This window comes from Vombatus ursinus, unplaced genomic scaffold, assembly GCF_900497805.2.
Source record: "Vombatus ursinus unplaced genomic scaffold, bare-nosed wombat genome assembly UNPS02014798.1, whole genome shotgun sequence".
Lineage (NCBI taxonomy): Eukaryota > Metazoa > Chordata > Mammalia > Diprotodontia > Vombatidae > Vombatus > Vombatus ursinus.
In genome coordinates, this window is record NW_020954576.1 from 64,918,950 (window position 1) to 64,945,928 (window position 26,979).

The 26,979-nt window shown below is 37.2% G+C and overlaps 1 protein-coding gene across 2 annotated transcripts in view; it reads left to right on the top strand.

Moving 5' to 3' along the window:
* LOC114049682 (tubulin-specific chaperone E-like) overlaps positions 1-26,979 on the top strand; it is an 84,283-nt gene that overhangs the window by 10,109 nt on the left and 47,195 nt on the right. For both annotated transcript variants that reach the window (XM_027871005.1, XM_027871004.1), the window contains exons 2-3: positions 8,701-8,833; positions 11,692-11,776. In XM_027871005.1, coding sequence (XP_027726806.1) covers positions 8,734-8,833; positions 11,692-11,776 — 185 coding nt within the window. In that variant the 5' untranslated portion in view covers positions 8,701-8,733. The remainder of the gene's footprint in view (positions 1-8,700; positions 8,834-11,691; positions 11,777-26,979) is intronic.

Below are 26,979 nucleotides of genomic sequence, written 5' to 3' on the forward strand. Positions count from 1 at the left end.
GATATCACTCTAAATTAATACTCTATACTATGATGTAGAATCCTCAAGAGTTTAATTATTTTAATTCATAATTTCTTGAAATAGGCTGTTCATGGTTATTTTTTAGTAAGGTGACTTTTAGGTTTTTTCTTTGCCTTATTTCCAGGTTATTTGTTTTTGATATGAGATAACCTTATGTTTTCTTCCATTTTTCAGTCTTCTGATTTTGTTTGAGTATTTCTTATTACCTCATAGAGTCACTAACTTCTGTTTAGTCCATTCTGATTTTCAGGTAATCTTTTTCTTGGATAAGGTTTTGTACCTCTTTTAATAAGCCATCCTCTCAATCACCCAGGTTTACAACCAAGGTAACATCTTCAAATGCTTTTTCTCTCTCACTTTCCAAATCCAATTAGTTACCAACTCCTTTACGTTTATGACAAACATGTTTCTTTCTTTGACACTGATTTTAAAAAGAGGTGTACAATAAGGTATAGGAGAGACATATGACTAAGAACAAATTCCTAACAGTAATTTGGGACTGTGAGGATAATGTAAAGAAAGCTGAAGTCCAAAATATGCTGGGGTCAGTGAACAATATTGAGGACAATGAATAGGACTTTGTTTTAAAGGTATGTTTGGAATAAGAAGATTGAGAAAAGGATAAAGTCACTGCTTAATGGGAGCAGATGACAAAAAGTAGAAATTCCCAACATCTCTTTGCTTGGTCTTTAATATGAGAAAATGGAAAAACAAACCATGCTTAAAAGAGAATTGAAACTCAAGAAAATGAGGCTATAATAGGACAGCACCTAGCTACTTTGAATGAAATTGTTTCTAGGGTTACATTGAGTACATTTCAACTTATAAAAGAACTTGTAGGGGGGAATTCTGTATGTGTGTATGTACATATACACATACATTTACATATACATACATACACACACTATTATAATCTTTGAGAAATTATGGAGAAATATCAACCAAAGTTTCAAAAAGGGGGCATCTAGAAACATTAGGTGCATTTGACCACAGTGCTTGGAAAAATTCTAAAGTAGATTAGTAAACAAATTGTTTATGATTGCTTAGAGAAGGTATGCTCAATAGTAGTTTGCAGAGACTCATATAGAACAAACACGTTATGATAAAAATAGCTTTTTCTCTTTTAGTTGGTTTTACTAAATTTCTAAATCAGAGAAATACTGCAGATATACTATATCTTTTGATCAATTAGGCATTTGACAGTCTTTTATCTGTTCTATATGCTGTACCCTGATGCTGGCTCTTCTCACCTTACTCATGGATTATTGCAATATTCTCCTGGTAGGTCCCCTTGCTGGTTGGTCTCTCTGCCTTGTTTCTCCCCACTCCAGTCTATCCTTCACTCACTTGTCAAGTTGATCTTCCTAAAATGCAAATCTGACTATATCATCAACTCCAGTGACTCCCTGGTACCTCCAGAATCAAATATAAAATCTTCAGTTTGCTTTCCAAGCCCTCCATAACCTGGTCCCTTCTTGCCTTTCCAGTTTTCTTATGCCTTCCTCCTCTGTATCTATGTACTCTGTGCTTCAGTGACCTTAGCATCCTGGCTGTTCTTTGCACTCAGCACTCTCATCACCCCACTGTGGGCACTTTCACTGGCTTTCCGCCATGCCTGGAGCATTTGCCCTTCTCATCTCTACCTCCCAGCTTGCCTGGCTTCCTTCTGTGTTTTGGGAAAACATTTCAAAAAATGTCTTTAATTCTTCACCAAATGCCCTCCATCTCTGCCTTTAGAAAACCCTTTCAGCTTGGTTATAGGGATATTATTGAGACAGCATTAGTCTGGGAAGTCAGAAAATCTTGGTTCTGGTCCTTGTTTTGACACTAATTAGATGTGACCACCAGTAAGTACCCTCCCAGGTCCTCAATTTTCTCATTTATAAGATGAGGGGGTTGGGCACAATGATTTCTAAGATGCTACCTGGCTCTAGAACTATGTTCTTACGAGTCTGTTAGAGAGGCAGCATAGATGAGTTAATTGAGGGCAAGATTTGGAGTCAGGAAGCCATAGATTCAAGACCTTTCTGACACATAGCAGATAGATAAATACAGGCAAATCACTTAACCTCTTGGTGCCCCAGTCCACTCTCAGAGATTGTCAGTGATTTCTATTATTTGTGTCAATGATGTGGAGGAATATAGGCTTATCAAATTTGTGACTGTAAAGAATAGATAATTTATCATTTGCAGAATCAAGATAAATGTCTTTAAAAATATTTTTATTGATTTCTTTTGTTTATATCACCTAAATTTCCTACTGTATTCCTCCCCTGTCCTAATAGACCTCCCTTTTACCAAGATTTTTAAAATTAAAAAAATTAGTAAATCAGTATGTAGAAAAATATCTAACATATGCAGTAATTTTTAAATGAAAGATTATTTTAATTAGCAAAAATCAGTTTCCTTTCCCTCCCTAGGGAGACATTCTCTTATACTCACTTTGATGGGGAAAAATTACATTTTTTAATCTTTATTTATCTCTAATTGAAATTTAGCATTTCCTTCAATTTTGTTCAATCATGAATGTAGAAAACAAACCATAATTATTAGATTTTACCATACCATTTTTATCAACGAGATCCATGACACAAAAATGTTAAGAATCTTTGCTCTAAGGGAAAAGAGAAGGTCTTAATAAGAAGGTTTGTAGTAGGAGCAGATAGATGAAATTTTGGATGTTAATCTCGTTATTCCATTTTCCTTACAATCCATTTTTCTTGCTCACATTCTATCATCCCTGATGGACAGTAACAGCTAATAGTAACAGCTAACTTAATGAGCTCCAAGGCTTGAAAAGCTTATATTATTTCACTTGATCCTTTCAACAGCCGTTTGAGGTAGGTGTTATTATTATCATCCCCATTTTACAGATGAGGAACTAAAGGTGAAAGAGGTTAAGTGATTTGCCTAGGGTCACACAACTAATACAGTATTCTGTTTACTACATTATTCTGCCTCCTATGAGATAAGTGGTATTTCTGCAGCTGTTTTCCAGTCAACTTGCAAAGAGAGCATACAGCCTTTGGGTCTCATCTTAGTTGAAGGACACCACAGTAAGTCTAAGAAAAAGGAATCCATGACTATCAAGGACTGCTTCACTCTGTGAGGTGACCCTTCCAACTCATTCTCAGTTGCACCATTCTTTATGCTTCCACTAAAGAATGATATTGGTCAGTCTCGATACTATCAGGAGCTTGCCACCACCAGAACCTATCCTTAAACATCCTAAAGTTAATTACCTCTGTCACATCATGAAATTGTCCCTTGGTGATTTCCAAGTCCTTGCCTGTTACAATTCATCTCATCTACTGCACCAAGTCTCTGCTAGTGATATGAAAATTCAGTTATGATTATTGTAAAATCTTGTATTTTGTTGTTGTTGTTGTTTTTAACACCAATTAGAATGAAGGAAACCTGCCATAACAGCAGGGTTTGTATGTGGGAAGAATTAATTAAAGGTTTTTAGTTAATTAAAACATTTATGTGAGATGCTGTCAAAAAAGGTAATGCAGTCATAGACTACATTGATAAATAGATGTGTATTGTATATCAAGGAAGGTTGTAGCACCACTGAACTCCATCATTTAAACTATGTATAGAATATGGTTTCTAGTTCTCATCACTATTTTTTCCCACAGTTCTTATTAATTTATTTTGATTTATCAACAATTACTTCCATAAGCTTTTGAGTTTTAAATTTTTCTCCCCTTCCCTTCCTACTTCCCCAAGATGGCCTGCAATCCGATATAGGTTATACATATACATTCCTATTAAACATTTTCATATTAGTGATGTTGTAAGGAAGAATTAGAACTAATAGGAGGAACCACCAGAAAGAGGAAACAAAACACAACAGAAGAAAAAAAATAGCAAATAGTATGCTTCAATCTGCATTCGAACTGCATTGTTCTTTCTTTGGATGTGGATGGCATTCCATCATGAGGCTTTTGGAGCTGTCTTAGATCCTTGTATTGCTGAGAAGGGTTAAGTCTATCAGTATTAGTCATCACACAACGTGGCTGTTGATGTGTACAACGTTCTCCTGGTTCTGCTCACTTCACTTAGCATCAAACCATACAAGTCTTTTCGGGTTTTTCTGAAGTCTGCCTGTTCATCATTTCTTACAGCACAGTAGTATTCCATTACATTCATATGTCACATTCACAGTTAATGATTACTATCTGTGTCTTTTTCTCCATCCTTTTCCCCCGTTTATGCTTTTCTTTCTCCTTCTCACTAATGTTTTGCTTTTGACCACTGCCTCCCTCAGTTCCACCTCCCTTCTGTTAGCCCCCCTCCCTTTTCTTCTCCTTTACCCTTACTACTTTTCCCTCCCTTCTATCCCCCCACTCCCTTTTCTTTCCCTTTTCCCTCCTACTGCCTATAGGGCATGTTAGATTTCTATACCTAACTGATAATGTTATTCCCTTCTTGAGCCAGATCTGATGAGAGTAAGGTTCAAACAATGCTCATCTCTCTCCCTTCTTTCCCTCTGCTATAATAGGTTTTTGTGCCTTTTCCTGTGATGTAATTTACCCTTGTCTGCCTCCTCCTTTCCTTTTCTCTCAGTACGTTTTCTTAGTGAGATCAGATTAATCCTCTTACTTGGATCCATTTAACCCACTTGATTAGATTTTTTTCATCATTACATCAAAGTCAATTTATACCCTCCCTTTTATGTATACCCCTTTGACATGGTGTAATAACAATGCAGTTCTCAAGAGTTACAAGTGTCATCTTCCCTTGTAGGGATGTAAACAGTTTGCCCTTATTAATAACTTGTTTCTTTCTGTCCCGTTTACCTTTTTATGTCCTTCTTGAGTCTTGTATTTGAAGACCAAATTTTGTGTTGAGCTCTGGTCCTTTTATCAGGAAGGTGTGGAAGTCCCCATTGAATATCCATCTCCTCCCCTGAAAGATCATGCTCATTTTCACCGGGTAGTTGATCCTTGGTTGTAATCAAGCTCTTTTGCCTTACAGAATATCATATTCCACACCCTACGGTCTTTTAATGTAGAAGCTGCAAGGTCCTGTGTAATCCTGACTGTGGTTCCATGATATTTAAATTCTTTCTCACTGCTTGCAGTATTTTCTCTTTGACCTGGTAATTTTGTAATTTGGCTTCTATATTCCCTGGTGTTTTCAATTTGGGATTTCTTTCAGGAGGTGATCGGTGGATTCTTTCTATGGCTATTTTACCCTCTGGTTATAGGACCTCAGGGCAGTTTTCCTTTATTATTTCCTGAAAGATACTGTCCAGGCTTTTTTTCATCATGATTTTCAGGTAGACCAATAATTTTTAAATTGTCTCTCCTGGATTGATTTTCCGGGTCAGTTTTACCAATGAAGTATTTTACATTTTCATCTATTTTTTCATTCTTTTGTCTTTGTTTGACTGATTCTTGCTCTCTCATAGAGTCATTAGCTTCCATTTGCCCAATTCTAATTTTTAACCAATTGTTTTCTTCTGTTAGATTTTGTATCTCCTTCCCCATTTGGCCAATTGTATTTTTAGGGACTTGTTTTCTTCAGTGTACTTTTTTTCCAGTTGGCAAATTGTATTTTTAAGGACTTATTTACTACAGTTAATTTTTGTCCTTCCTGTTCCAAGCTATTGACTCTCTCTTGCAGACCTCTCACTTCTTTTCCCATTTTTTCTTCTACCTCTCTTATTTGACTTTTTAAGTCCTTCTTGAGCTCTTCTAAGAAGGCTTTTTGGGCTTCAGACCAGTTCATATTCCCTTCTGAGGTTCCAGATGTGGGTTTGTTGACAGTGTTGTCCTCTTTAGAATTTCTGCCTTGATCTTCACTCTTCCCACTCTTTAAAGGAGATTGAGCTCTCCTGCTGGGGAGTAGAGGGCACTGACCCAAGCTTTTTGTGTTGGGAGCCTAGGGCCTAGTCACTGGCTTTATGTTCTGGGGCCTCTGATGCTTGCAGTTGGAGGCCGTAGGGTTCTGGCAGCTTACCTGGTGTTGGACTGGAATCAGCAACACTGGAACTCTAGGGGTAGGATTTGGTAGAGTGGCTCCTGGAGATTTCCTGCTCACTCGGGTCTTTTCTTCCTTTCGCTTTCTTCAGCTCCTTTTACGTGGATGTTGTAGGGCGTTTATCCAGCTGGGGCCCCTTGGAGCGCTGCTTTCCTTAGTTTTGCTGAGTCACTGGGAGACTTTGGTGGTTGCTGTAGAATGCCCAGGCACCTGGTGGTTTTCCAAGCTGGTTTCCACCGGTTCCCCCACCCTCAGTGAGGTACTTGGGGGTCCAGGTGTTTGGTGTTTGCCTACTCCACCACTTGGGCTTCAGGATCTCCTCCTGGTTTGCTGAGGTGGTGCTTTCCACTAGCTTGCTGGGATGCCTCCAACACTGTACTGTTCCCTTTCCCCCAGGGTAAGAGGTGCCTTTCCCATTAATCCCTCAAGCTACCTGGGCTACTGGACTGCTGCACCCCATCATTCTTCTGGTTCAGCTGTTCCAGGGTTTTTCCTGGGGTGATATTTTCTCCTCATCACTATATTTTAAAGGGGAAAAGTATCAAACTGAAACATGTCTTAAGTCAGATGACTAGGATGGTGAAGAGATTTAAAACTTCATTTGAAGAACCCTTGGGGAGAAAACTTTGGAGATATTTAGCCTGGAAAAGTGAAGACTACAGTGGGCAGACAGCTGTTGTATGGAAGAAGGATTATGTTTATTCTGGGTTGTTATTGAAAGAAAAACTAGGATTAGCTGGTAAGAGTTATGGGGAAACATATTTTAGTTGAAAGGAAAAACTTTCTAATAGAATTCAAAAATGAGAAATTCTTTGTAAATTTCCAGTAACTAGAAATGTTCAAGCAGAGTCTTGATAACCACCCATAGCAATATTCTAGAAAGAATTCTGTTTCCACCTATATTTGCCAGCAGGCAGTCAACAAGTATTGATTAAACACTTATTATCTACCAGGCACTGTGCTAAAAGCTAGATTGGGATTGACTAGAACCAGTAGAATTGACAGAACCATAAGGTCAATATGGGCAATTACTCATTAGGCAGAAATTGGGTAGGCAGACAGTCTGGTGGACAGTAGGTAGTGAGGCCTTGTAACATCCTACCAGGAGCTTTCTGGCACCTGGCAGGAGGCCAAGGTGCAAAAATGTGCAAAAATGCAGTTGTCTTTAGGGTAGCTTGTAGGTAGGTATTCAGAACCTGATTCCAAGTTGTTGAAAGGGCTGGGTAGGACTTCAGTCCCGGAAGAACTGTGACCTAGGCAGTAAACACTTGTAGGGGTGAGAGAAGAACTCTGTTACTGGAATTGGGGAGCAAGACAGGAAACCAGTTATAACTAATCTGTAGGTACAGACAGCATAAAATGCAATAAAGACCGTAATTATTAGTGGCCAAAGCTGAAAGGGCGTGGGTGTGTGTGAGAGAGAGAGAGAGAGAGAGAGAGAGGGAGGGAGGGAGGGAGAGAAATCAAAGATATATTTGCAAAGTATTGGTGGGGAAAATAGCAATGTTGTCATTCATAAGGAAGTGGCACACTAATTTTCATTCATTTAACAGTCTTTTAAACACCTGCTGTGAGATTGTCACCTGATTCTTCCCTATCTCCATGCTTTTGCACAGCTTGCATCTTGCATTTCCATGACACCAGGATTCCTGCTGTTGACAGGAATGATTGGCCACATCTAAAAAGATAAGATTTAATTAGTATGAATACAAATATAATTAATGTAACTTAACTCTGCTTTAGATAGAAAGATACGTTGCAGTGGAGAAGATAAAAAGATAAATAAGACAAGTTCCTGCTTTTAAGGACAATATATTAAATTTGAATATGATGTCTGTACATAGAGTCATTGATTTAGAGCTAAAAGGACCCTTAGAGATCTTCATGTAGGTCAAATCCCCAGTTTTCTGGTTAGCAAGCTTAGGTGAAGAAAGGTGAAGTAATTTCCTTATGGTCACAAGTAGTGGAGTCAAGATTCATTCCATTCTCTACTGACATCAGTTCTTGGAGTGATGATATCAGATAAGCTTTACACTGAGAAGCTTCTGTGTCTTCTGACTGTAAATCCTGTGCTCTTTCTATTGCTGTGTGGTTTTGCAGAGAGTTTGAAGTATAACCTATGACTTTGGTTTGCCTGACGTACCAGTGACTTTAAGGGCTCCTCAGTGGATGGTGTTGCCTTAAAACTTCAAGTTGCTGGACTCTGGTTTATATTAGTCTTGTCCTACCCACTCACATATCTCATTTACAAAAATAATTAACATTTCCTTAAAATTCATGTTGTGAGTTTTTTGGTTTGGCTTATTTTTTCACTATGTCATACTCACTCATCACTAAGGCTTCATTCAGCTCTTTCTGGCAAGAGCTGTATAATTCTTCCTCTTTGGTTCATGATGTCTTTTTCTGAGAAGATAATATTCTATATCCCTTCTTAAGAGCTAATCAGAGTGAACTGGCTCAGAATGCTCAAAACAAATTTAGACACTTAAGGAAGGCCATGTTAAATAAAAACTATGTCATATGAACAAGCTACATAGGGTTTTAGCATACCTGTCAAATCTAGAAAAGACTGGAATTGAATAGGAAGCATTTTCTTTGTTTCAAATTACCATGGAGTGCAAATTTTAAAAATGTCTTTTAAACATTTTGACTCAATTCTTATTAACATGGTTTTTTTTCTTCTCCTAGATTATTAAGTGTTTCAATACTATCCTTGTGGCCATGAGTGATTCTGTGCCTTCTGATGTAATTGGCCGAAGAATTGATGTTAATGGAGAACTTGCAACAGTGCACTATTTTGGTAGTGTTCCTCCCATAACAGGTAGATACAATGTATTATTATTTTTCTTTATATTGTAAGTATTTCAATGAAGGTTTGTCCTATCAGTAGAAATAGATTATAACCCCTTTATGATACTGCTTCCAATTTTATAGGTTTTTACTATATGGATTTGTCCTGTTTAAGAGACACTATTTGACTTATGGCATCTTTAAATCTAATTAGCCATCTTATAATGCAATTGTGCTGTATCTAAAATGTGGTTTTGTTGACAATAGCTCTATTATTTCTAGAATCTATTAAAAACAAATGTCATTTAACTAAAGGCTTAATTTTCTTTATTTTGATGTGTGATTGGAATTACTTTTAGTTTACTTTTGAAGTCTAAGGGTTTATTTTTTAAAAAGATTTTTAAAACGTTTAGTTTTAAAACTGTTACTGTCATTGTTAAGAAAACCCGATGTACAAAAATTTGAAGTTAAAAAATAGCTAAATTAGAAGATATTTATTTCAGAGACATTGTTCAATTTCAAAATAATTAATTCTGTAGCTCCTTCCATAGAGATTTCTCTCCAGTATTCTCAAAGTAAACAAAAAAAAGGTTGTTTTTCTGGCTTCTTCAAAAACATGTTACGATGTAGTGTATGGGACTATTTCCCTAACCCCTACTTACATTAGTGGACTGATTCCTCAGAAGGTGGCTTCTCTCCTCAGGTTTCTAGAGGCAACGCTGAGGTGCTATGGCTTTTAACATCATAAAACCTAAGTCCTCACCAGTGTGCTCCCTTATATCAGTCAACCACTTAAACTCCATTAACTTTTAGAAAAGGGATTATAGCAAGAAGAATTGGTATAAAATATTCCTCCAAAACCAGAGCTGCATTCTCCTTTTGCACACACAAAGTCTTTGAGGAGAGTGGGCTCATACTTAAGGTACAAAGGTAGTAAGACACAAGGGTAACTAGGTGGTACAGTGGATAGAGTGCTGCACTTGGGGTCAGGAAGATTCTTCTTTGTGAGTTCAAATCCTTCCTCAACACACTCACTACCTGTGTGACTCTGGGCAAGTCACTTAAGCCTGTTTGCTTCAGTTCCTCATTTGCAAAATGAGCTTGAGAAGGAAATGGCAGACCACTCCATTGTCTTTGAAAGAAAACCTCAAATGGAATCATGAAGTCAGACACAACTGAAAAATGACTGAACTACAAAAAAAGTAAGGCACATGTCTAGAGAACATGTGTGGTAAAAGGGTATCTCCCAACTCCTGGCATGGAATGTCCTCATAAAATTCCACTTAAGTATAACTGCTAGATTTTGAGGATCTGTGCATTTCTAGAGTCCATAGGCAGCTGTTCTCTCTTCAAGGGTCATTTCCCCTGAAGCTGCCATTGTCTGATGACTATCTTTCCACATTTGTCTACAGGCTTTTTCTCTATTGGCTACTCTCATGGTCAGAGCTACTGTCTCTGGTGGACTGTACTATTGATTCTAGTTACCAGTGGGACCTCTGATGGTACCTCTGGGCCTCCTGAACTGAAATAGTTACCTGATTTCTCCCTTCTTGGAATTCTCATTCACCTAAGATCAGGAAGAAATAAACACAAAAGAAATAGAGGCTCCATGTGCTCACAACCACCCTTCCCTGTTCCTCCCTAGTTTAAAGGAGTCCTATCTCACTCATAACCAGAAATGGAAAAAGAGACCAAGAAATGGGTGAGAATCTTTTGTATACATACTAAGTTCTGGTTCAGCCCCTTCTGAACCATTGGTTTTTCCCTTTCCACAGTTAGAAGATATTGGCCATCCTACAGTACTAGGGCCTCAGTCATGGCTCGAAACTGGCTTTCAAAATTTCACATATTGGCTTGGATCTTGGCAGTGAATATCTGTGCATGCATGCATTTTTCCCTTAATATGAGCATATTTGCGTATGACTTATTTGCAATAGGTCTCCCCATCCCAATCACTTCTCCTCTTGGATTTGTAATTAATTCCTCCCTTTTATTTTAGTTATTTTTCCTGTAAGCTGTACTGGACCCTGCAACAAGGTTGATGTATTGCTTGAAAAAATTTAAAGTAGTACTAGGCAACCTGTAATCCTCAGGGCTGAATCCAGCCTAGTTCCAAGTAGCCTATTTGAAGTGGACATAACTCACAGATTGTGGCAATATATCTCTTCCGTCTCAGTTTAGGATAATTTATTGGATCTGTTTCATAACTTGAAATGACAGTTCAGGATAAGCCATTGTGGCATGTGCTACTGTATCTAAGGTTGGGAAAGTGGATAGAATTGCAGATACCCTCTCCACCTCCTTGCCAAATGTTAATCTAAAAGCCAGCAGATCAAAGGACAGAGGAGAGTGACTACAAAATAAAAAGTCCGTCAGGTTTTGAGTGAACAAGGGGCCAGCAGTCTGTCCTACAGAGTGTGAAATGACAATTGAATGGTGGAGATGCACGTCCTACCTGCTGGACATGGAGAAGCTTCTGCTTCCACCTACGAGGATTTTTTTTTTTGTTTTGCCATGAAATAACAATACTGTGTGACTTCCTAGTCTTTTTCTCTAACTCCACTAGCACAGCAAGTTGTTCTTACAGTCTCTGTACTGAATAAAGATAATTACTTGTGTTTGGTTTTATTTAATAAAAGAAAAAAAACTGTAGTCCTTTAAATAGACTTTTGTGGCCCATGCTATTACTTTAGATATTTGAGTTAAGCATATTGTTGGTTTTGCTTAGTACAGGAATGAATGATGTGATCTTGCCTTCAAAAAAATAGCATTTTGTCCTTCATTAATATTATCTTAGTGATATGTTTTCTGTTATGAAATATATTGTAGGGTGGGAGGAAAACACTGCATATGTCACAATTATTTCTCATTTCATCTTTTTTCCCCTAGGACTCTGGCTGGGAGTAGAATGGGACAACCCTCAAAGAGGAAAACATGATGGTAGCCATGAAGGGATTGTATATTTTAAATGCAGGTAATTTTTTATTTTATATCAGTGTATTTATCTAAGTGTAGCATAGTAGGGGAAAAGGGAAAGAAGAAAAAGAAACATTTTGGTATAGGTGCAGTAGAAAATGTTATTTTGTATGTAGTGAGGAACACTATTTTTTCTTTGTGGCTATTACTACTGTTGGAATAACCTGTTGCTATTTGTTTTTTGAAATAAGAGATAAAAAATGAAATGAAAACCAACTGACACACAATAATCATGTGAACCTTTTTATGTTTAGACTAGTATCATTCCTAAGAACACCTGCTTTGGTTTTTTCTCTAGATGGGTGCTAAATAAGGTAGCTCAGTCACTTGGGCTTTACCAAATTAAGTTGCCTTTTAAAAAATTATATCATCAATCTACTTGCTCAGATTTGGTTTGGATTATCTCATTATCCTGAAATACTCATGTTGCTTTTTTGGTAGTGGTGTTGAAATGTGACTCATTCTCAATAAGGTGATAGGGCAGGCTGGGGAAAAGAAATAATTTGTTGATATTGAAGAATTGCTTTTTTAATGTTTTATTTTACATCACTGTTATGTCCCAATACTACCTCACTGTAGAAGCCTCTCTTAACAAAGAAATACGCTTAAGCAAAAGAAATTGACACACTGCTCATGCAGCATATGCCTCATTCTCTATTTAGAATTCACCAGTGTCAGTCACAAGGAGGGAGGTATGCCCTATTATCAACCCTCTGAACTAAAGATTCATTGTATTGTTCTTCAACCTAAGGTCTTTCAGCATAGCTTTCCTTTAAGTTATTGTATTCATTGTGTATATTGTTCACTTGTTTCTGCTTATTTGGTTCATCATCCGTTTGTACAAGTCTTCATAAGTCTCTCTTAATTCTTCATATTCTTTGTTTTTTGGTGTAATAATATTCAGTTTCACTCATGAACCACAATTTATTCAGCCATTCCCCAGTCATTGGGCATTTACCTAATTTTCAGTTTCCTGCCAGTACATTTGTTATATATGAAAACTTTTCCTCTACTTTTGACATCCTTGGAGTTATTTAGTAGTTTCTCTTATAACACTCTCGATAACAGATACACCTTTCTGGGTTTTGTTTTGTTTTTTGTGATTTTGTCATCAATCAGCAAGCATTTATTAAGAACCTACCATGTTCCAGGTATTGTGTTAGGTGCAAAGACAAGTGATCTAGTCCTTGGAGACTTACATTCTACTAGGGGAAACAATATATACATAATAGTTATATACAAGAGCTTACATTCTACTAGGGGAAACAATAGTTATGTACAAGATATATACAAAAGGAGTACAAGCTAATCGATGAAGAGGCCTTATTTGCTGGAGAGATCTGGAAAGGCTTCATGTAGAAAGTGGTGCCTGAGTTGAGTCTTGAAGGAAACTAGGACTTCTTAGAGAAAAGAGTAAAAAGGGAGTATGTCCTGGGCATGGAGGACAACTGTACAAAGGCATGGAGATGGGAGGTGGAATGTTGAGTGTGAGAAATAGTAAAAATACCAGTTTGATTACACTATGTAGTGTATGAAGGAAGGTAATATATAATAACCAGTCAGCTAATAAATAATAACATTTATTAAGCACCTGCTATGTGACAGGCACTGTGCCAAACACTGGAGGGTGAAAAGGAAAGCTAAAAGACAGTCTCTGCTCTCAAAGAGCCCATAGTGTATTGGGAAAGACAATGTAAACAACTATGTACAAATAAGATATATACACAATAAAGTTGCAAATAACAAAGCGAAGGCACTAGCATTAAGGGGGGATTCGGAAGGACTTCTAACAGAATGTGAATTTTTATTTTTTTTTTTAAATTCAGTTTTTAAAAATTTCAGCTCTGAATTCTCTCCACATTTCCTGCTGCCACACCTTATTCCTCACCCCATTGGGAGAGTAAGAAAAACAAAACCTATATTGTTATAGTCAAGCAAAACACAATCCTATATTAGTCGTGGACCCAGAACCTCACATATGCTTTAATTTGTACTCGGAGTATGCCAACATTCTACCTGGAGGTGAGTGGGATGTTTCATCATAAGTCCTCTGGCATTGTGGCTCATCGTTGTGTTGGTCATAGTTCTTAAGTCTTTCTTTGTGTAAATTGTTCTCCTGGGTCTACTCAATTCACTTTCTATCACTTCATACAAGTTTTTCCAGGTTTCTCCAAAACCATCTTCATCATTTCTTACAGCACAGTGGTATTCCATCCCATTCATATATCAGGTGTGTATCTGATTTGCCCAACTCTCATCTGTGGCTCCAAAAAGCTGTAGCATGTACAGTGGCCACACCCTGGTAAACTGTCTTGGCAGATGGGCTAAACTAGGTTGAGGGTAACTGACAGGTCTCAAACCCGTCAGTGAGTTAGGGGGATGTCTACCCCAAGCATGTGAAGACTTTCCTGGCGGAATTGGCAGATGAGAACAATTTCCCCTAACAGCCATGAAGATAACTGAAGCAGGTGCTATGAAGCATTTAGAGCTTGGTCAGACATTGAAGATGCCAAGGTCATAAACTGCATCCTGGGTCATCGTTAGTTGTCTTCACTTTTGTCCTGACACTGGATAACTCTGGAAGAAAGAATGTACGTTGTACAACTCTGCCTGACTTAAATCCAGTTTACATGCAAGTCATCACCTGTGATGTCATTGCTCCTCTTTGAAAATGGACAAACAACATATCAACTTAATCATCCATTCCCCAGTTAATGGACACCCCCTCATTTTCCAGTTCTATGCCACCACAAAAGTTGCTGCTATGAATATTTTTGTACATTTGAGTCCTTTTCTTCTTTCTTTGATCTCATCACTGTGTCAGAGAGTATGCATAGCTTAATAATTTTTGTCTTCCAGAATGACTGGACCAGGTGCAGTTCTACTAACATTCCACCAGTGTTTTTCCACAGCCTCATGGGCATTTGTCATTTTTGGTCATCTTTGCCAATCTGTTGGGTGTGAGGTGGTACCTCAGAGTTCTTTTAATTTTTATTTCTCCAATTATTAGTAATTTAGAACATTTTTCATTTGACTTTTGATAGCTTAGATTTATTTCTCTGAAAAACTGTCTGTTCAGATCTTGTTGTAGTTTATAAATTGGGGGTTAGTTCTTATACTTATAAAATTGAATCAGTTTCTTTCTCTCTCTCTCTCTCTCTCTCTCTCTCTCTCTCTCTCTCACCTTTCACCCTGTCCCTCCTCTCAAGTGTTTTACTTCTGATCGCTGCCTCCCCCAATCCACCCTCCCTTCTACCAGTCCCATCCTCTTCTTTTATCCCCATCCCTAATATATTTTATATATATGTGTATATATATATATATATCTAATATATTTTACTGATTAGCATTTCTATTTCATACCCAATACCAAATTGTATGAATAATGAAGATTTTCTTTAGGATGAGGCATGTTTGTAGCCAGTAGAGATGGAGCCAGTAGATGGGAGGAGATTGAAAATGCATGACAGAGTGAGGATAATAAAAGGGGCAGTCTGCTGGAGGAGACCTACTTGAGCAAGTGGAGGAATTAGAGCAGCAGGTAGGTTGCACAGCAGGAAGTTGTGGACTTCCCGCATAGGGAGAAGTCAGTTTGGGGCAGATAGAAATTGTCAGGTCTGGCCACTTGCTACCTTCTCTCAGAGGACATTCTTCCATCCATGATAACTATATATATATATATATATATATAAATTTTCCTATGTATCTTCTGCCCTTTGTGGTGAAACTCCTTGAAAAAGTAATCTGCCATAGATATCTCTTTCTCTGTACTCATTCTATTGTTAGCCCTTTACAATCCATCTTCTGACCTCATCCTTCCAGTGAAACTGCTGTCCAAAGTTAACCAGTGATCTCAGAATTGCCAAATCTAGTGACCTCTTCTCGAGTCATAGAATCCTAGCATAGGGGGAAGTTGTTCAGAGGCAGATCAAAGTTGCCCATCCTGGCCCCTTGCTGCCTTCTCTCAGACTACATGCACAATAGGAGATGGAAGGCACACAGGCGAAAGAAGATCTGGCTCTTCTCCCCTGAGACTAGAGATGAGCTGGCTCCACAAGATGTTAGGTTAGACTTGAGAAAAAATATGGCTACCTATTAATGTGAGATGGGTGAAGGAGGAGATACTGGCAAAAGACATATGAGTGATATGAGATGAGGAAGAATGGAGAAGAGGGAACTCATAGTGAGTGGCCTCAATTTTTTTTCTGTAAAATATTAGTCAAGGTTCTCAATGGAGAGTGTGGGTAGAGGGAGTTACGGACATTTTAAGGAGATATGAAAAGCTTTGGAAAAGCCATTGTAGAGAGTGAGATAGTGAAGTGATAAGGGAGGTATAATAGGATTTCCTAACAGCATTGAGGGCCCAATTGAGTTTGTGTAACATAAATTTGTAGTGAACCCAGTCAGAATGGTTACATGATTTTTTCCACCTTCCTTCAGGAGCATGTGTGTAGGAGTGAAGGTGGCAGTTGGTCGAGAGCAATCCAAGACTGAATGTTGGTGGGACACAATTGGCCATATGAAAAGGGGCTAAGGACTCAAGAGAAGAGGACAATGTAAAGTTGAATTGGTTCACCAAGGGGGAAAGAAGGGGAAAAGGGGAGAGAGTAGTGAGTATAGAGGTGATGACCTGGGAGAGAGCTGAGGGGTTGAGGAATTAAAGGTCATGATATGTACAGAAAGCAAGATTAGATAGGGGAAGGCAGAGGAAGAGGTAGAAAGCCAATAAATAATGGTCAGATAAAGGGCCCTTAAAATTATTGAACATGGAAGTTGTGCATTTGTGAGTGATGGCAAGATCAAGAATATGACCGTCTTCATGTGTGACTGAGATGGGTGGAGGAATAAGTAATAGAAAGTGAGTAGATTGAGGAACTGAGTCATTAGAGTGTTGAGGGATAATCAATATGTATAGAAGTCCTCAAGTATGAGGGGAGGAATTGGGGAGGAGGGGAAAATTGTGAGTCAGGTACAAAACTCATTGAGGAAGGAAGGGGAATGACCTGGAGGTCTGTAGGCAACAACTACTGGGTGATAGTTGTGAATTGCTACAGTGTAATAGATTCTTCTCCAGCTCCGTAGTTTAATTCTGTGTGTATATGTTTTAAGTGATTTTGTTTAATTTCATGTAATCAAAATTAGCCATTTTACCTCCTGTGATCCTCTGTTTTTTGTTTGGTCATAAACTTTTCCCATATCCATATATCAGACAGGTAAAATTTTCCATGCTCCCCTGATTTACTTATAGCACCCTTCATATCTAAATTATTTACTCATACTGACTTTATCTTAGAATATGGTGTGAGATGTTGATCTATGCCTAGTTTCTGTGAAACTACTTTCTAGTTTTCAAAAAAAACTACAATTTTCTTAGAAGTTTTTTATCAAATAGTGAGTTCTTGGCCCAAAAACTTGAATCTTTGAGTTTATCAGATACTGGATCAGTATGGGCCTTTACTTCCATATATTTCATACCTAATCTATTCTACTTATCCACCACAGTCTGTTTCTTACTGAGTATGAAATTGGTTTGATGATTACTACTTTGTAATATAGTTTGAAATCTGTTACTGCCAGGTTGCCCTCCTTCGCTTTTTTTCCCATGGAATCCCTTGATATTCTTGACCTTTTGTTCTTCCAGATAAATTTTATTATTATTTTTTCTAGGTCTATAAAATAATTCTTTGGTAGTTTGATTGGTGTAGCCCTGAATAAGTAAATTAATTTAGGTAGAATTACCATTTTAATTTTATTGACTCATCTTGCCTATGAGCAATTAATATTGCATCAATATTCATTAGGAAAATTGCTCTATAGTTTTCTTTCTGTGTTTTTGCTCTCCTTGGTTTAGGTATCAAAATCATATTTGTATAATAGAAGGAATTTGGTAGGACTCCTTTACCTGTGTGTTTTTTTCCCTCAAATAGTTTATATCGTATTGGAATTGATTATTCTTTAAATATTTGGTAGAATTCACTTATAAATTTATTTGGTCCTGGAGATTTTTTTCTTAGCTCCTTTATGGTTTATTCAATTACTTTTTCAAAGATATGGTTAAGTATTTTATTTCCTCTTCTGTTAATCTGGGCAACTTATATTTTTGTAAATATTCATCCATTTCATTTAGATTGTCAGTTTTTCCAGCATGAAATTGGGTGAAAATAACTCCTAATAATTGTTTTAGTTTCATCTTCATTGGTGGTTCATTCATCCTTTTCATTTTTGACACTGATTGTTTTCTTCCTTTCTTTATAAAATCAAATTCATCAAGGGCATATCTATTTTTTAAAAATAAAATCAACTCCTAGTTTTATTTATTAGTTCAATTATTTTGCTTTCAATTTTATTAATCTTTCCTATGATTTTCAGCATATCATTTTTGGTGTTTAATTGAGGGTTTTTGATCTGTTCTTTTTTTTTAGTTGCATGCCCAATTTATTATTCTCCCCTTTCACTTTTTTATTGATGTGTTTAGAGATATAAATTTCCCCCTAAGTACTGTTTTGACTACATTCCACAAATTTTTATTTTCTTTAATGAAATTTTTAATTGTTTCTATGATTTATTTTCTGACCCACTATTTTTAGGATTAGGTTATTTGATTTCCAATACATTTTTAATCTAATCCTCCAAGGCCAATTATTTAATGTAATTTTCATTGCATTATGATCTGAAAATGGTACATTTAATATTTCTGTTTTTCTGCAGTAGTGTGTGAGGTTTTTATGCCCTAATACATAGTTTTTGTGAAGGTGTCATGTACAGCTGAGCAAAAGGTATACTCCTTTCTCTTCCCATTCTATATTCTCCAGAGGGCTATCATATCTAACTTTTCTAAAATTCTATTTATCTACTTAATTTCATTCTTGTTTATTTTGTGGTTTGGTTTATCTAGTTCTGAGAAGAGTAAATTGACCCTCACTGATAAAGTTTTACTGTCTATTTCTTCCTATAATTCATTTAACATTTTCTTTAGCAATTTGTATGCCATGTCATTTGGTGCATATATGTTTAGTATTGCTGTTACTTTATTGTCTATGGTACCTTTTAGCAAAATATAGTTTCCCTGCTTATCTATTTTAATTAGGTCTATTTTTGCTTTTGCTTTGTCTGAGATTATGATTACTATTCCTGCCTTTTTTACTTCAGTTAAAGCATAATAGATTCTGCTCCAGGCCCTTATTTTAACTCTGTGTATCTTTCTGTTGAAAGTGTGTTTCTTATAAACAACATATTGCTGGATTCTGGTTTCTAATTCATTCTGCTATCCACTTCTGTTTTCTGGGTAAGTTCATCTAATTCACATTCGCAATTATGATAGCTAACTATATTTCTCTTCATCCTGTTTTCTTATGTTTATCCTTTTCTCTTCCTCCCTTTTTACCATGTTCCTCCTTAAAAATCTGTTTTGCTTCCCACCATTCGCTCCCTTTATCTGCTCACCCTCTTTTTACCCCTCTCCCCTTTCTCTTAGCCCCTTCCCCTCCTACTTCCCTATTGGCTAAGATGAATTTCTGTATCCAACTGACAGTGTGTGTGTATGTGTGTGTGTGTGTGTGTGTGTGTGTGTATGTATGTGTATCCCTCCATTGTAAAAACTTCCTTGTGTGACTCTTTTATGAGAGATGGTTTTCCCCATTCTTTCTCTCCCTTCCCCTTTCTTCTAGTACATCCCTTTTTCTCAGTCTTCCATTTTTCTCCTCTATTTCCAGGTCACTTGGTTTTGCTGTGTAATACCTTGTATTTTCTTCATTAATAAAATTCTTTTTAGTATTTCATATCACTTAATAAATCATTAGCATCTATTTGACTTGTCCTAATTTTCAGGAAGTCAGGTTTTTTTTTAGTGTAGTAAATACTCACATTTATTCATGGAAAGAATATTGACGTTTAAGTTAATCTGACATTTATATAATTCATTTAGTTTTTTTTTTACTGTAGAAATGTAAGTTTTTATTATTATTGTAGAACATCTGGCTGGTCTCTCTGTAGGTATGTCTGTATTTTCTTTTTTTTCCCCCACTTAATAGTATTTTATTTTTTCCAATTACATGTAGAGATAGTTTTCAACATTCACTTTATAAGATTTTCAGTTCTAAATTTTTTTCTCCCCCCTCTCTCCCTGCCTCCCCTCTCCCCTCCTCCCCCATCCCTAAGATGGCAAGCAATCTGATATAGGCTATAGGAAGTCATTTTCTTGAGTAACATTTACCTTTTGTGCCAAGCTTTCCATTTCTCTTTCCAATTCTTTATTCCATTGCTCTCATTTCTTTTCCTTTTTTTCCTCCTACCACCCTCATTTAGTTTTTAAAAATAATTTTTAGCTTTTTTTCCCCTTTAAATTCTGTATCTCAGGAATACACTGGTTAGTCTTCTGCCCAAGCTGCCTCTTTCTTTACATCTTTGCTTTTGTAAATATTCTGTAGTCATTCTCCTTCATTTGTGTCTTTATCTTCACTGTTGCTATAATAGCTCTTTAGGGTAGAGTTCTTTTTTGTTTGCTTATTCTTTAAAGTCTACTTGATAATGGACTTTTATGTCAGTGGTGGTCTCTGCATACTTCTAGGGAGAATGTCTGGGATGAGCTTCTGTCCTTTTGATTTCTTTTAGGGCTGTATCCCAAAGAGATCATAAAAATGGGAAAAGGACTCCCATATACAAAAAATATTTATAGCAGCTCTTTACATGGTGACAAAGAATTGGAAATTGAGGGGATGCCCATCAATTGGGGAATGGCTGAACAAGTTGTGGTGTATGAGTGTAATGGAATACTATTGTGCTATAAGAAATGATGAGTAAACGGACTTCAGAAAAACCTGGAAAGACTTATATGGATTGATGCTGAGTGAAGTGAGCAGAACCAGGAGAACGTTGTGCACAGTACCAGCCATGTTGTGCAATGACTAACTTTGATAGAATTAGCTCTTCTCAGAATTGCAAGGATCTAAGACATCTCCAAAATCTCATGATAGAAGATGCTATCCACATCCAGAGAAAGAACTATGGAGTTTGAATGCAGATCGAAGCATACTATTTGCTCTTTTTTTTTCTTCTTTTTTTTTTTCTTTCTTCTTTCTTGTGGTTCCTCCTGTTAGTTCTAATTCTTCTTTACACATGACTAGTGTGAAAATATGTTTAATAGAAATGTATATGTAGAGCTTATATCATATTGTATGCCATCTTGGGGAGGGGGGTGAAGAGGGAAGGGGAGAAAATTTAAAAATCAGAAGGTTATGAAGGGGCAGCTAGGTGGTACAGTGGATAGAGCGCTGGCCCTGGAATTAGGACCTGAGTTCAAATCCAGCCTCAGACACATAACACTCACTAGCTGTGTGACTCTGGGCAAGTCACTTAACCCCAATTGCCTTATAAAAAAAAGTTTATGGAAGTGAATGTTGTAAACTAAAAATAAATTAATTAATAAAAAATTTTTAAGAAAAAGAAAGAGTCCTCATTCTCATGGAACTTAAATTCTTTTTTTTTATTTTGTTTTTGTTTTTGTTGCTAGGCAATGGGGTTAAGTGACTTGCCCAAGGTCACACAGCTAGTAAGTGTTATGTGTCTGAGACCGGATTTGAACTCAAGTCCTCCTCACTCCAGGGCCCGTGCTCTATCCACTGCCACCTAGCGGCCCCAGGAACTTAAATCCTAATGGGGGAGGATAAGACATAAAAGAAAGGTGAAAAGGAGAAATGAAGTCCAGAAAGTTGGAATCAGGGCCTGGGGGCACTAAAGGCCTGCCTGGGCCCCTCCACACAATACAGCTTTCAAAAGGAACTTACCAATGGAAGAAGGGATCAGATCTTGCAGAAGGATATTCCATTGTGAGCAGGCTGCAGAGCTGGTAGGATGTACCGGGACAAAGAGGCCCTCCCAGGTGCTAAGAAAAATTCCAGGATGAGAAAGCAGTAGAGGAATGATTTTGAAATTCAGAAATTTAGGGCCAGGATGGTCTTACCACTAGGAGAGTGCTAATGCATCTTAAGGGCCACTGGACCTTTTCATCTCTTCTCTTACTTAACTCCTAAATATATTGCTTCCCCTATTAGAACATGAGCTTGTTAAGAGCAGGGGCTATCTCGCTTTTCTTTTTTGTGTCCCCAGTACGTAATACAATGCTTGGCACATAACAATTGCATAGTAAATGTTCCCTTCCTTCTTTCCTTCCTTCCTTCCTTCTCTCCTTCCCTCTTTCCCATTCACTTATTTTTTTTTTTATATTGCTGTGGTGTAATTTTCTTCCTACCCGTGTTACTTCTTCTTAGTCTCACTCATCATGCCTATTACAAGGCAGAATAACTAGATGTACCATGAAGTGATGTTTCCTCTTACCTTGGGGTCCAGTTCCTTAATTCACCTTCTAAGGACAACCTGTGAACCTTCCTCCGTTAGCTGTAACTTTGTTGTGTTCTCTGGTTTCATTTGTAGTGAAAATGTCAGTATGGAACATTCTGTTTCTTCAGTATTAAAGCAATCATATTATGTACCTGCTGTACCTGCTGTCTTATAGGCCCTGTGCTACATCATAGGGTCAAAAAGAATGAAAAAAATCCTTATTGTCAAGGAGCTTACATTTTGCCAGAACAATTATATTTTTATGTTTGTATGATATATATTACATATGAAGAGAGTAAGTGCAGAATAATTGGGGAATGAGGAAAAACCTTGTCTAGTAGGTGGCACTTGAGCTGCATCTTAAAGGAAGAAAGCGATTCTCAGAGGTTGAGGTGAGGAGAGGGTACAGGTGTGCATGGGACAACCAGTTCAAAAGCACTGAGTGGAGAGATGGATGCCATTTGTGAGAAACAGAAAGAAAATCAATTTGGCAAAATCACAGAGTTTAGAAGAAGGAATAATGTCCAGTGAGGCAAGAAAGATAATTTGGAGCCTGATTGTGATGGGCTTTAAAAGCTTAACAGAGTTAGTTGATATTTAATTGTAGAAGCAGCAAAGGAGCCATTGGAGTTTAATCGAGTGTGTGTGTGTGTGTGTGTGTGTGTGTGTGTGTGTGTGTGTGTGTGGAGTGACATGGTCAGATCTGCACTTAAGGAAAATCACTTTGGCAGTATTGTATAGGATGAACGAGAATGGAGAAAACCTTGTGGTAGAGAGATCAATTAGGAGGCCACTGCAGTAATCTAGGGGAGAGGAGATGAGGGCCTGAACTCAGGTGGTGGCTGTGTGAGTACAGAGAAGATGTTGGATGAGAGATATTGTGGAGGCAGAATTGATGAGACTTGACAATTGATTAGATGTGTGAAAAAGATAACGTATAAGTCACAAGCCTGAAAGACTGAAAGAATGTTGTTAGCCTTCAACATAAATAGGTGAGGTGTACGTTTCAGGGAAAAAATAATGCGACCTATTTAAGACATACTGAGTTTGAAATGTCTTCAGGGCATCCAGTTTCGGTTGTCTGATAGATAATTGTTGTGGGATTGAAATTCAGGGGAGACCAAGACTGGATATTTAGAACTGTGAGTTATGTGCATAGAGATGATAATTAGCTCTTTGGGAGCTGATGAGGTTACCAGGAGAGCAAAGGTGGAGAGTATTACAATAGTATTATGTCAGCTTGTTGGTCCATGGACAAAAATTGTATGTTAAGAATAAGAGCAGTTGTTAATGTTTCTGGATAAGTGATGTACTCTGCTCCCCTTTTTTTGCCACTCTGATACTGTTATTGCAGAAACAGAAGGAGAAACAGATAAAAACATTTTATCTGTTTTCATGGATTACTTTGAATTAAAAAGAAATCATTGTCTGAGGTCCAACCTTTTGGGAATGAGTTTCATTGTACTTAACTAGGTTAATCCTCTACAAGCAAACACAAAGCCTGTCACCAGACTTCTATGCAAAGCCTTGGAATTAGAACTTGCCCAGAGTCTTTCACTGGCATAGTTTAAAAAAAATTTTTTAAATAAACAACAAATAAAAATGAACATTTCCATACACAGATAGAACAGAAAAAGTAAGTCATATGTTGTACTTTTCCATTTATGTATATAATAAATACGACTTTCAAAGCTACCCTGCTTGTTTCCTTCTGTCTTTTCTTCTGTTCTCCTCTGTATTTTAAAATGATTCAATGTCTCCTTTTTTTGTCCTTCTTTATCACTATCTCTCTTTCTCCCTCACATCTTCCTTTCCAATAATGAGGAAAAAAGAAAAGCAGAACTCTTGTAACCAGTAGGCAGAGCCAAACAAAACAAATTCCTGCAGTATCTGTATCTGAAAACACGTCTTGTTCTGCACTCTTAGTCTGTCACTACTCTGTCAGGGGGCGTGTAGCATGTTTCAACATTGATCCTCTGGAATCATTTACTAGTCTGATTTTCCAGAACCAGTGGTTATCCGTAAGTTACAGTGAGGCCTTGGATTAGGATTTTTGAAGAAATTATGTCTGAAACAAAAAGGATAGGACAGGGTCCCTCCTTGTAATCTATTATGGGAGGAAGGTTTTGTTATAAATATCTTATATATGACATATGTGATATATATGTGGCAGAACATGAAAGTATGAGAAATATAAAGTTGTCTCCATTAACTCCTACTTAGCTTTCTAATAATGAAAGTAGCAAGTATATTTGCATTTGAATTTCAAAAGTATTTATTCAACCAGTAGTCAAGCATTCACTAAGCTATGTACAAAAAGCTGTACATGTAGGGAGAGAGAGAGAGAGAGAGGGGATAAATTTGTCCTTCACTAGTATGGTTTTCAAGAACCAGTGTTCTTAGCTGGGGTTGCTGTGGAGCCAACCTAGACTTCAGTTTGTGGAATCCCAGTCAGGTTCAGATGAGTTTGGGATCATGCAGTCTGTAAAAAAGTGTTTATGAGGGGCAGCTAGGTGGCGCAGTGGATAGAGCTCTGGCCTTGGAGTCAGGGGGACCTGAGTTCAAATGTGGCCTCAGACACTTAACGCTTACTAGCTGTGTGACCCTGGGCAAGTCACTTAACCCCGATTGCCTCACCAAAAAGCAAAAAAAAAAAAAAAAGCATTTATGAAATGCTTATTGTGAGCTAGGTACATTGCTATGCACTGGGGATACAAAGGTAGGTAAAAACATTCTTTATATCCTCAAGAAACTCACACTGTAATAGGGGAGACAGCTTGTAAATAACTAGGCTTGTATGTAATACATTATTATATATTATGTTACATATATTAAAATAACTGGGTGTGTAACATGTGTATGTTATATAAATGTAAATAGCTAGGCATGTCACCAACTGGGCATACAATATATGTGTATTATATGTAGCTATATGTTTGCTTTGTGTGTATATGTATGTGGGTATGTATGTGTGTGTGTATATATAGAGAGAGAGAGTGTGTGTGCACATGTGTGTGTGTGTGCATGTGTTAGTGTTAGATAATCTTAGTTATGTTAGGAATGTTAGGTAATCTTAGAAGCCAGAAGCTAAGGTATTCCCGCAGAAGGTAGGATTTGAACTGTGTCTTGAAAAAAGCCAAGGCTATCAAGAGATAGAAATGAGGATGGAAAGCATTCCAGACCTGGAGAACAACCAGTACAAAGGAAAGAAATGGAATGACCTGTTTAAGTAGGCCAGCGTAGCTGTATAGTGAAGGGAATAAAGCATTAAGATGACTAGAAAAAGGACCAGGTTATAAAGAGCTTTAAATGCAAAGAAAAGCACTTTTTATTGATCCCAAAAGTGATCCATTGGAATTTTATTGGAATCACTGGAGCTTATTGAATTGGGGTCCGGAGAAAGCTGACATGATCATACCTGTATTATTGGTATAACTCTTTGTCAGCTGTGTGGAAGATGAATTGAAGTGAGCAGGAGACTTAAGACTGGGAGACCAATTAGAAAGCTGTTGCAGTAGTATAGAAGAGAAATGATGAGATTCTCAGGGCTAGGTACCACATAGGCTAGTGACTACTGGTTAAATAGCTTCATTGATCCATTGTGGAAATGAGTCCTGATAGTTTTTCTGGAAGCCATGGCCATAACAAATTGATCCTTTTAGACAGTGAGCTTTGGCCATTTATTGAGCTATGATAATCACATATCTTTATTAGGAGAATGCCAATTATTTGAGTGTAAACCCCTGGCGATCAATCCCAGATAATTAAGAAAAAGAGAGAGGGTTGCCTAAATGAGTTTCCTTCATTTGTGAGATTGCTTTTACTGTTAAGAACAAAATATTAACAGAATATATGTGATGAGCATTGAGAAAATTGTAAACTTGTTTAGTTAATGTACCTATTACATATTAAGGTATTTTAGATGAGAGAGATTTTACTTCTAATTCAGGTGGTCATAGAAGTTTTCTGTAGATCACATTTGATCTAGACCTTGAATAATGTGTAAAAAATGAATAGGAGGGGACAGGTAGGTGATGCAGTGGATAGAGCACTGGCTCTGGAATCAGGAGGACCTGAGTTCAAATGCAGTCTCAGACACATAACACTTACTAGCAGTATGACTCTGGGCAAGTTGCTTAACCCCAATTGTCTCACCAAAAAAAAAAAAAAATTGAATGGGAGCAGGTGAGTGGAGTTGGATTATGGCATTTCAGGCAGCAGAACAGGGTAAGTAGTACAGGGATCAAAAAACATTGAGTGTGTTTGGGGGAACAGTGAGCTCAGAGATATTTTAATTGTTCTGTCATATTAATGCAACTTACTAAAGTGAATTAAAAATTTTTCATTTAGTAGACTATATAAATGTAGCATAGAATATTTAAAGCTAATAAAGGCATTTTATACCACCTATATTTATTTTACTTGACTGAATTAGATTTCCTCCTAATAAATTACACATACGTACTTCATGGAATTCATTCATTTGAGGTTTTTTTGATATTTAAAATCCCACTTGGGAAGTTAAAATAGCAAAATTTTTGTCATTACAGGAAAGATATGTTTAACCATCTTAGTATTTAATTTGCTTTAACATAATTTGTGATGTATTCATGAATCCAAAGCAGCTTGCAGTTACAATTTCATTAATCTTCATTTAAGTTACTTCCTGAAATAAGAAAGCAGAGTAGTACTCAATTCATTTTGTCTAAGTCCAGGCACAGACAACTAAATCTTCAGTCTCATAAGGGGAAGCACAGCCTCGTAGCTAGAGACCATCTTTGAGTCAGGAAGACCCAGGTCCAATGATTATATCTGATGCATACTTGCTGCGTGACCATAAACCCTTAATGACAACTAAGGCAACTC